This window comes from Arachis ipaensis, chromosome B6 (genome assembly GCF_059453495.1).
Source record: "Arachis ipaensis isolate K30076 ecotype BB chromosome B6, ASM5945349v1, whole genome shotgun sequence".
Classification (NCBI taxonomy): Eukaryota; Viridiplantae; Streptophyta; class Magnoliopsida; order Fabales; family Fabaceae; genus Arachis; species Arachis ipaensis.
The window spans coordinates 30112383-30124609 of NC_142441.1; the positions used below are offsets into that span (position 1 = coordinate 30112383).

The 12227-nt window shown below is 36.4% G+C and overlaps 1 protein-coding gene across 1 annotated transcript; it reads left to right on the plus strand.

Moving 5' to 3' along the window:
• The first annotated feature begins 8692 nt into the window (after window positions 1-8692).
• On the plus strand, window positions 8693-10125 carry LOC107648714 (Tetratricopeptide repeat (TPR)-like superfamily protein). Its single transcript, XM_016352533.3, has one exon. It carries the CDS (start codon window positions 8783-8785, stop codon window positions 9848-9850), a length of 1068 nt encoding a protein of 355 aa, XP_016208019.1. The 5' UTR covers window positions 8693-8782; the 3' UTR covers window positions 9851-10125.
• Window positions 10126-12227: the final 2102 nt, after the last annotated feature.

The window sequence follows — 12227 nt, forward strand, 5'->3', positions numbered from 1 at the left end:
CTGTAATCAATTATAAAACCCAGCAAAGAAGATTAGATTCAAACAACGTAACATGGCAAACCCAAATAGCAATCTCTACAGTGAAAATCAACCATCTCGATAGATAAAAAAGTAACCATCAGTTTCATGTCAGTTCAGGAATGAATATTTGAGTCCAAAACCCGCTTTGGGCACCATATATACATATGCTTACTTAAAAATAAGACACGCATCAAACAGAATCTGATTCAAACAAGCTATCAATATAGTAAAACTAAATAGGAGTCACTAGCATGAAAACCAACCATCTGGATCCATAGTAAAGTAACCATCCGATTTGAACAGAAACTCATCATGTTTACAATGAATACAATAAGAAAGAGTCATGCTATTTGTGTTATTAGAATATGCATACACAACACATGGAACATAACCAGGCAAAACAAACAAGGAGGTATAATATTTTACAAGGTGTCTAATAAATGTGGAAATATAAACTAGTTAAATAGGATTCTAACTGACCCATTTTCTCTTTGCTGCTTCGACTTTGTCAAAGATCCTATTATCTTCACCAAAGCTTGGACCAAACTGTACATACACTGGACTTGCACCGTCCTTGAATGATTTCATATTAAGCTCTTGTGTGACCGTTTCCTGGAAAGCCAAAAGTAGTTAGAATCGTAACACATTCTGAAATGTATTGTAATCAATAGAGCATAAATACCAATATTTTTGGACACACGCAGTAGAAATATCGCGTAAATCTTGATAATTGTTATTCGTTGAAAGTGTAGCACATCCATTGAATGATCTACACGGTAGAGTATGCAAGAAGAAATTTAAGAGCAATAATAATGTAGTGAATTAAAATGCATGATTCAGTTCAGATACGAATCGTGTTGTTGACCCAGCTACAGGCGTTCAGCATCCATAGGTCCTTCCTTCACAGTATTAGATGCTCCCGACCTTCGTAGGCTACCAACAGTTGCTCTTTGTCTAGGGACAAGTTCAGTATCCATCCTCTGATTTGTTTCTCCTTACACTCACCATTCTTTATATTCTTAAGCCTCGGATGAATTGAAGAGGTCAAGGACGGGGTTGGTGTCTTCTCAACTTGAGTCAACCCTAGTGAGAAGTTGGGTTTTCCTGGACTCGGTGTATGGTAGCATAACTTCTTTGGCATCACTATTTGTAGGGGCTCCATGCTTATGGACCTTGTGTTCCGCCCTTGTTCAACATTTTCCAACATTTGTTTGAATTCCGGACACTAAATAAGGGAGACGTCAAATTCACTGCAACCAATGCACACTGTCGTTAGTTAAAACAACGAGTTATGCTTGCTACGAACTCTAATCACGTCATGGGTAAAAGAGACTGAGACAACAAAGTAAACCACACATAACTTGCCTGTCAAAATGGTACCCAGTAAGCTGGATAAGTGCCAAAGATGGCGTACGTGGAGCTACTTGCTTATGGCCAGAGTGATCTTCATGAGCCCCTTCATGTTCGACATTGACCTCGGCCTCCGCTGGGTAGTCATCCTACGCCGGACCATTTTGTTGGAATAGTCGGTTCCTTTTTTTGCCAAGGGGCTCGTTATCTTCATCATCAGAGTTAGGGGCAATCAAAGGTGTCCCCTTGCTTTTCGGAATAGTATCATTTGGACGTGCTATTTTGTTGCCTCTGCAGGATTAGCTTTTGCCAATGGGCAATTTTCTCCTTGTACCAAGCCTGCATTCTTGTGGTGTACACATTGAACGGGGCAATAAACATAATCAAACCAGTAAACTAGGAAAAAAAAAATATAAAACACTTTATCATGCTTGAGAGGAATAATATGTACGACTACAACAGTCTCGACTATAGTCCCAAGATGGTCATTTGCATAATAAGTACTAAAACCAGTCGCATACATACTAAAATGAACATCCAACATACTACTACAAGTACTTTTAATGAATAGAGATCACCTTTTGCGCATTTATGTCTCCTTGCGGAAGTTCGGTCCTGCTCCGGGTAGACGGCGCTTATTTTAAGTCCTTGCGGGGTCGTTTATTTCCATCCCAGCCCTTGCCAAACTACTGGAATAAATTGAAAAATAACAATTACATGAACATCACACCACGTTATCAACCCTACAAGGAAGAATGAAATAACAAATTATTAACCCTAATGAAAGCAACGATACTCTATCTTTCACCAACTCAAGTGGGTATTTACCTTGGGTGATGTGGTGGTTTTCCCTGCCCGCTTTCCGTTTTCTTTTGCAAAAACTGGTTGTGAACATCTATGCCTTGCTTATTCGTTACATCCTTTGCTTGCTCCTTCCTTTGCGATTTTACCCATCCTTGACTTGTCCATAATGCATCCCTATGTGTTCAATGTGGGAAAAAGTAGATATAAAAAATCAACTTAAACCACGAAAAACATTGACTACATCATTCACATCACAAATACTATTTTTATTCAAGTTCAGTCTAAACATGAAATCGTTACGGATTGTACATGGGAGATCACATTGTTGGCCTTGTTATCAAGTTCATCAGTGGTCCATGCAGCAACCCATGGCTTCAGTGCTTGACACGCATCTAATGGACCATGCTTCAGGAACTGAAAGTACAGAACTTGGATAACAGTAGTTCACAGGTTAAGAATCATATCATAAGTCGTACATGCAGGAGAAATTATGTAAATTATTTGCGATACTAGCAAGACGAACATACATCCGCCACTTGTCTCATGGTTCTCAGTTTGGAATTTTTTAATTGCCTCTTGCAACCACTTCAATATCTTATATGACCAATTGAATCTTCTGGGGTTTAAGACATCCAGAATCGGTGGGATGTGCTATGGGGAGATAGTCTATTGGCTTGTTGGGCAAAGAAACATTTTTAACACCACTAGAATAAAGTGTCGTCTAAAAGCCATCCGTTGTTCCTCAGTCTTAATTGGACAGACCTAGACAAAGTCCCGCAGTTGTGTTGTTGTTTTCTTTTGGAATTGTCTCTTAATTGCAACATGGGATGCATTCTTCTTATTCAGTTCCAAGATGTCGTCCCTTACATTAATGAAGCATGATAGAATAATCAATCACTTATTGCATAGGCAAACCCAAAATACATGCACAATAACTGTCATATGATACAGAACTGCTACTGACCTCCAGAAGGTATGTCTAGTACCTTGCCGATCAACTCGGCGGTAATGTGGATGTCGCCTACGTCCACCCTCAGTGCGTTCGATTCCACATCATAAGGCCTTGCAAGTTGAATCATGATGCTCTACTTCACATGCCAGTATAGTATCCACCTTAGGAAATAAAATATGATAGCCTCAATCTCAGCCAACTTTGTGTTCTCGTTATGTTGTTCCAAGTGGGAAAACAAATTGTTCACGTAGTAAGTTGAGCAACGCATCTCGACTATTTTCTGTCGAACAAAAAAATAAAATCACATTAGAACAAATTATAATGACCTTTGTTTCATGCTATAAACAGTGTGTTACCTTTTTACCCATCTGATTTTTTCGTATGGACTGTAGAATTATGATAAGTTAGAACGTCGTGAATAGTTAATAATGCAACAGGTCCTGCGCAATCTAAAGCAAGATTTTGTTCAGTTTATAACCATGTTCAACGCATTATAATAACATGACATTTAAACTTTATAAACATTCAAACTACTACTTTTGACCCTATCCACCATCACTAGTAAAAACTGAAAACAATCAATAAACACCTCACGCGTGCAAACTAAACACTGAACACCGGTTCACAATTGCAAGTTTGAATATGTTTCTAAACAAAAAAAAAAACTCAACTAAATCAACCATGGAAAATCGAGAATATCATCGACTCACATAACAGTCACAACCAATTTCGTAAAAAACAATTAATTGATTAAAGGGAGGACCACAGCTACAACATGTTGTTACCATCAACATTAAGACTGTTGTAGAGCACTACTATAGTAACAACATGTAATCAAATATAAAACCCAGCAACTATAAGAAAATATAAAACCCAACAACTATAAAAAAATATAAAACCCAGCAACAGTCCAACATTCCTATTTGCCATGAAAAAGAAACGGTTTTGCATCCCAAGATAGGACCGATGTAGACAAAAAAGGTCTTAAGCAAGTATTTAAGGGGTCTTAGAGACCGACTCAACCAATTATAAACAAAATAATCAGCAAGGTAAATTAGATTCAAACAACTCAACAACATGGCAAACCCAAACAGCAATCTCTACAGTGAAAATCAACCATCCCAATAGATATTAAAGTAACCATCTGTTTCATATAAATTCATGAATGAATATTTGAGTTCGAAACCCGCTCTGGGCACCATATACTTTGCTTACTTAAAAATAATACACCCATTAAACATCACCTGATTCAAACAAGCTATCAATACAGTAAAATCCAAATAGCAGTCACTATGATAAAAACCAACCATCCAAATGCTTGGTAAAGTAACCATCTTATTTGTACGGTATCTCATCATGTTTACAATGAATTATCAGCAAAGACAAAAGCAATCATACATCTAATATCAGAGCAACATGGTTATATTGAATTATCATCAAAGACAAAAAGCAAAGTTATTTTTAATTGATTGACTTATGGAGTTTGTAGCTCGACTTGAGGACTATATATACATTTACTTTACCTCAACAAATCTTTAAAAGGACTCAAATACTGAACTTAGTTGCGTAAAAACAAGAACACATCAAATAGCACCTAAGTCATACAAGCTAAAAACTTAGTAAAACCAAATTTCAGTACCTATAATGGAAACCAACCATCCGGAAACATGCTAAAGTAACCATCTGATTAGTGTCAACTAAAGATGGTCAATAGTCAACTAATTTACGCAACGTTGCATGCAAAGGTCCACACAGTGAGCGAAACCTACTATGCTATTTAAACCAAATTTTGCAAAAATTCCCACGATAAGATTAAATCAATTTCAACCATCTACAACAACAACAACAACAACTTATTCTACATGTTCCAATCCTGTGAAATTGCAATAATGGAGTTCTTCATTATGAACAATCAAAAGACTCCGCAAGAGTCATTGCATGTACAACTAGTAGCAAGAGAAATAGTTTAAATCACATTAAGAAATTAATTTACTAACCTATGGTAGATCGTCGACGACGAAAGGTGTGTGGGGGCCGTAACAGCAAATAGGTCGACCCATTCAACGGTCACGGTTTCAACGGGCTGAAGCAGGATGCAAGCGGATGCAGGGTGCACACACGGGTCTCGGTAGTTGTGCTAAGGCGAGCTGCGACCTAGGCTCCTGCGATGTGCAACTCAGTTGACAATGAGGTCCTATGACGAATGCCACGCAAGACCCGTGACGGAAAGTAGGGTCTGACCCAACTGGCTGCTGCCGGCAACGGAAGAGGCGTGCACGAGAGGTTGACCAGTGTAGGTATTGTCGATGCTGATGGAAGTGCTGGGTCACTCGGTGCTACTGTGGTGGGATGGTCAGGGGAGGTCATCGAGGGTTGGGTGGAAGGATTGCCGTCGGTTCACAAATAAAGAATTGGAGAAAATTTGAATCATCGATTAGATGGTTATAATTAAAACAAAACTTAATGGTGTTTTTGAAATTATGGTAAAATGTGGGTTGATTTTCATTTTTAACTTATATTGGGTTAAATGACCAGCCCATTGTAGACATTGTAAAGATACCCCATTGTCTCTCTAGCGGAATTCTTTTCGTTAACAAAAATATCTTATGTGGCAAACGAAATTCAAATGTGGCCTTTAAATTAAAACAACAATTTCCCAATTAAATTCCTAATCTTCCAAATTTTTCTCTCTCTCTTGTTTCCATTTTCAAATTCGTATCTCTTTTCTTCTTCATTCAACATTTCTGGGTTTCTATCTCTCTCCACATTTCTTGTTGGTGCTAAAGTAGTGAGAATAAATCTATTGCAAAACAATAAGAAGAAGACACTCCCTTCCCCTTAAATTCCTTAAAAGAAAATGGCATCACCTTCATTTAACAAGGCTACCAACAACAACAAGAACCCATAAAACCACTCATAAAATCATCCCTACCAACTCTGCCAAGATTACTTCCAGTGTCGACTAGCACCGCCAGAGCAACATCCTTCTCTCCACCATATTCATCCTCCTTTGTCTATGACCTTCCTTCTCAGGCTCACCAAACTGGATCAACGCGCCGCTGTCCCTGTCTGAGGATGTCTTCCAATGTCGATGAAGGATCCAACTCCCATCCCGCCACGCTCACCTTACAGACCCGGTCGGGCTTGCCTTCCAATTCTGATCGTTGCGCTTCCATTCAAGTTTCAATCATGCTCGCATTCTAGTTCTGGGTGTAGTTTTGAGTTGTTGTCCTATAATTTCTGGCATTAGAAAGAGAAGAAGACGAAGATATGGCAGTGACTATGGCTTCAGAAGGAAAAGAAAATGACAGTGTGTGCTTGTTGGGTTGCCAGGAACGGAAACGAAAACAGGCTTGCCAAGAGGGACTCGGTTGGGAAGTGGAAGTGGCGGTGGCAGCAGAGGTTGCAATGGTGGTGGCAGTGGAGGATGAAGACGACAAACATTTGAGAATTTAGTGTTAACAAATTTGGGAATAGGGGATAAAGATGGCGCCATGAGAAAGAGAAAGAAATAAGAGGTAAAGGAAAGGGGAAGATGCTAAGGAGGAAGAGGGAAGTTGCTAAGGAAAAAGTGTGTTATGTAGCAATTCTATTTATCACATCAGATATTTTTGTTAACAAAAAACATTTTTTTATGACAGAATATTTTGTCCATGTTTTTAAATTATTAAAAGTTACAATTATTCTCCACGTACAAGTATTTTTTCCATACAAGTCTTTACAAGTCATTTATATTCACGCGTTTTGTACCATTACTGCAGGTTCTTCTTTTTCTTCTTCTTCTTCTTCTCCTTCATTATCATCGTTATCAACACCTCATCTTCCTCCTTCTTTTTCATTGGAATTTCTTCTCCTCCTTTCTTTTTCTCTTTCTCCTCCATTATCAGTTATCTCATTGTTGAAGATAATGAATAATTCAAGTTCAGATTGTCAATTGAAGCAGAACGAAATTGATTATTGTTTTGAATCCAATCAAGTGACTGAGGTGTGGTTCAATTCCGAAGAAAAAAATGTAGCATTAGAGGAAATATTTTTTTGTATTTGCAGCAAATTTAGGTGTAACACGAAGATATTTGGGTGTATTTTAAGAATTTTGGGTGTATTTTTATTCTGATAAGTTCTGCATAATTTAAAACTCTTCCTCTTCCTCCTCCTTATCTTCTACTACTTCTTTTTTTTCCATAATCATTACCATATTCTTCTTTTTTTTTTTCTTATTCATCTTTTTTTTTTTGTTTTACCTTCTCAAGTTTCTTCTTGTTTTACTCTCTTAACAAGAATAAAAACAAAAAAATTAAACAAAGAAGAAGAAGAAACACATAATATTGCAAAATTATTTGGAAGATGATGAATTTACATTCATTTAACTAAAAGAAAGAAAGAAATAAAGGGGGAAAAAAAGAAGAAGAAAAAAATGCAGCATCAGAGAAAATAATTTTCTGTATTTGCAGTAAATTTGGGTGTAACGTGAGGATATTTGGGTGTAACATGAAGATATTTAGGTGTATTTTAAGAATTTTGGGTGTACTTTTATTCTGATAAGTTCTGTATAATTCAAAACTCTTTCTCTTCCTCCTTTTCATCTTCTGCTGCTTCTTTTTTTTCATCATCATCACCATCTTCTTCTTCTTTTTTTTTTTACTTATTCATCTTTTCCTTTTTGTTTTACCTTCTCAAGTTTTTTCTTGTTTTACTCTCTTAACAAAAATAAAAACAAAAAAAATCAAACAAAAAAGAAGAAACACATAATGCTGGAAAATTACTTGGAAGAAGATGAACTTACTTTCATTTAACTAAAAGAAAGAAAGAAATAAGGAAAAAAAGAAGAAAAAAAATATAGTATTAGAGGAAATATTTTTCTATATTTGCAGCAAATTTGGGTGTAACACGAAGATATTTGGGTGTATTTTAAGAATTTTGAGTGTATTTTTATTTTGATAAGTTCTGCATAATTCAAAACTCTTGCTCTTCCTCCTCCTCATCTTCTACTGCTTCTTCTTCCTCATCTTATTTCATTTTCTTATAATTTTTCTTGGGAGAAAAAATCAAACAAAGAAAAAAATACATAATGTTGCAAACTCAATAGAAAGAGGAGGAGAAAAAAATGCAGTAATAATAACAACAATAAAAAGAACCACGATAAGGAAGAAACACGCGAAGAAGAAAAAGAAAGAAGAATGATGAGGAATGCAAAGAAGAAGGAGAAGAAGAAGAAAGAGAAGGGGGAAGAGGAAGAACGTGGAATACAAATGTTGAAGAAAAACCGTTTCTCATTTCACGCTATTCAAAGTTGAGGAAGTGCGTGTTTACATGCTCTCTAAATTGAGAGTTGTTTTTGTTAGATTTGGACTAACTTGTAAATTTGTATGACAAAAAGACTTGTATATGTAACACGTCTCTAAATAAATTATTTTAGTCAATAGTTAAAGTAGGAGTAATAGACGATTTTTTGTGATTAACCAATAAATAAATAGATTCTGATAAAATGTATTAAAAAAAAAAAAAAAGATTCTTATAAAATGAGTAAAATTTTTAAATCAAATAAAAAATAAGCATAATCTAATATTGGTAATCCCTGCTAAAAAAAGTCTAGCTCCGCGGCTCTCCCCCTTTGTACCTCATCTCTCACAGGTTCAGGGTTTTAGCCTTCTTCCAATGTTCCCACTCGCCACTCCCACTGTGGTCTCACCCACACGGGCACCCATGGCCTCTCTCCGGCACCTGTCCCTCAATCCCCACCGTTCATCGTCACTCTCTCCATTCTCCCTCTCCTTCCCTCCTTCTTCTTCAACCACCTTTAAGTTCTCATCCATTCGCGCCTCCTCCCAAAACCACCCCAAACCCCAAAACGACGATCTCCTCTCCCGTTTCCTCAAAACCCTAATAAACCCCATCCTCTCGCCAGCCTTCGAAACCACCTGCATCGTTATCTTCGCCACCGCATTCTTTTTCATGCGCCTCCGCCATAACCCCGTCATCGCCGCCCCCCTCACCTCACCCTCCGCCACCGCCGAGACCTACACCTCCGCCGACCCCGACGCCCCCAACGAGGAGAAAGAAAAGGAAATCGAGGAGCACCTCAGCACAAACGCCTCCGACATCGAAGCCCTCCGCACTCTCATGGAGCTCAAGATCAGAGCGCGCAAAATCGACGAGGCCATTGGCATCATTGACAGGCTCATCGAGCTGGAGCCTCAAGAGTCCGAGTGGCCACTCCTCAAGGCTCACATGCACGTCTACAACGATCAAGTTGACCTTGCACGCAACGTGTTCGAGGAAATTCTCCAGAGAGACCCGCTTCGCGTTGAAGCCTACCACGGCCTCGCAATGACCGCCTTTGAGTCCAAGCTTCCGTTGAATGATTTGTTGAAGAGGATTGAGGCTGCCATGGAGCAGTGCAAGAAGCAGAACAGGAATTCAGAGGTCAGGGACTTCAAGCTCTTGATCGCGCAGATAAAGGTCATGGAGGGAGACCTTGATGCGGCTCTCAAGGCTTACCAGGATCTTGTGAAGGAGGAACCAAGGGATTTCAGGCCTTATCTTTGTCAGGGTATTATATACACCTTGCTGAAGAAGAAAGACGAAGCTGAGAAGCAGTTCAACAAGTTTCGAAGGCTCGTCCCCAAGAACCATCCTTACAAGGAATATTTCGAGGACAACATGTCTGCCACCAAGTTTTTCTCGCAGAAGGTTGAGAGGGAAGGAGCTGCTGCTCGGAGCTGACCAGAGAAATCAAAGAATTTGTGGATTGTTCCACTGAGAGGTCTTTAATGAGTTCTTGTTCCCTTATGTTTTGCTATTTTTAACCCCAGGTGTTTACGTAGGTGATTAGCGTAGTAGTCTTTCATGAGATTACCTCTGGTTGGTTCTCTGGTGAATATAGATACCATGTCTTTAGATCAGTTTATTCTGGGTTCATAACAGTTCATAGTTACAAGCTTTTATCAAACAACTCTTCAAAATATTATGATATCCCTTCCATTTTGGGTTTTTCTATCTTTCTCTATCTCGCTGAAACATAATCAAAATGCAATTATACCTGTCTTTGGAGAGGCAGAAGAACTTGGCTACATTACTTCAGCAACAACAGGAATATAGTATAATCGTTATGCTACTACTATATATCGAAACATTTTACGGAGCAAGAATAAATGTTTTGGGCATAGTAATTCGGTTGAACATTGAACATTGCCTACTATATATCTTCTGTTTTCTATCGGTGAGGTGCCTACTATAGTCATTCTTTTTTATGGGACTATAAAATGATAAGAATTGCATGCAACTATGCTCATTCTGGTTTGACACTCTTAGTAATAGATTCGAATCTGTTATCCTGTGGCATGTTACATGCCTCGTTACATTTCTACATGTAGCTGCTCTTCATTGTACTGAAGTATTTGCTCTTGCTAAATCATCAGGCTCTTTTATAATTTATCTATGTCGTTACTATTAGATTGAAAGTTGCATAAGGATAATATAGTACGTTGACTACGTTCTGTTGACAATGGTTGATCTTTCATTTTATGTGTGAGGTCAAAGGATAATGTAATGTCTTGGTATATAATATTTGATACCTGTCAGCCGTTGACTGATCTACTAGTTCATCTAATGGTATAGGTTGGGTGGATGTTTTAATCAACTTTATGAAGCTTTTAATCACATCTAAGTTTCTAGATGCTATAGTTGATACATTTCTAGATTATGTAAGGCGATAATTATTTGTCTAAATCTTCATGTTGCAAATATGCAGAAACCTGTCCTGTCCATTTCCAGACTCAGTCTCTGTGCTAGAACCTTCTTTTGCTAATGATGTATCATCTAGTTCTAAATGTTTTGAAAGTCTCATTGTTAACCTACAATGTAATTGTATCAAGATGTTTATTTGATCAGTAGGGAATGTTGTGTTGACTTTCTCTTTCCCTCCTATGTCTGGTTCCTTTTTCATTTTATTTTCTCTTCCTCAATCCTTATTGCATCTTGTTCACTCACTAGTCACTACTATCACTCTGTCTACAGCAGTTTTTTTAACCATCATGGTTCATAGTAGAAACACTTTCCGAAATCTGTGCAAGAAGAAAATGGATTAGTGTGCAGACTTCTATTTGCATGACAGCTTCGGATTCAAATTTTAGTTCTCACTTTGAGAGCAGTTCACTTATTTACATTATTAGGAATACTTGTGCATGCAACTATGCAAGCGTAATACCTTAGAAAAATATTAAGTAATCAATATTTTTCATTTGGATTTGTCTTACATTGGAGTCAACATTAACCAAAGAAAACTACTAAAATGGACTACTAAAATGGTATTCGAAAGTTCTCATCGTTGACAAAACAAACCTCAAAAATGTTAACGATAAATAAATTTCTGAAAGATTTAAAAAAGATTTAAAAACATGACAAAAAGAACTAAATATTAAATATATATTCTAAAAAACGACTTTAAAGATAAAATTTTAATACAAACTTTAGCAATTATTATTAGAAAAATAAAATTTTTTCATCTTTAAAATTTGATAATTTTTTTGTCAAGTAAATTTTTAAAAAATTTTTTTATTGTAATGACTATATTTTTTTGAAAAATAAAAAAAATCTAGAGAACAAATTTTGTTCTGAATTTTTTTATAATTTTTAAATATTTATTAAAATGTTATCACAAAAATTTATATCAAATGTATTTTTTCGCATATCAAATTAGTAGTTAATCCTTTTATTTTTATTTTTACTAAAAGCACTAACTTAATAGTATTCTCTATTTTAGATTAATACAATAATAAGAATAATGATATACATCTAAATTTTTTTATGAATTAAGTTCAATTAAATTAAATAATAAAATTTAAAATAATATTATTTATAACTAATTTTTATAATGTTAAACTAATTTAATTAAATTTAATTAACAAAAATACTTAAATGTATAACATTATTTCAATGATAAATACTCTTAGAAACCCACAATAAGGCGGTGTGAGTTTATTCACTTATTTATCAACCTGTCATTTTCATTGCACGTATCCAGATTAAGGTGATATTGAGTTACAGTTGTTTGTATACAAAAAATTTTCTTACATTATTATGAGTAAAATATTTAAATAAA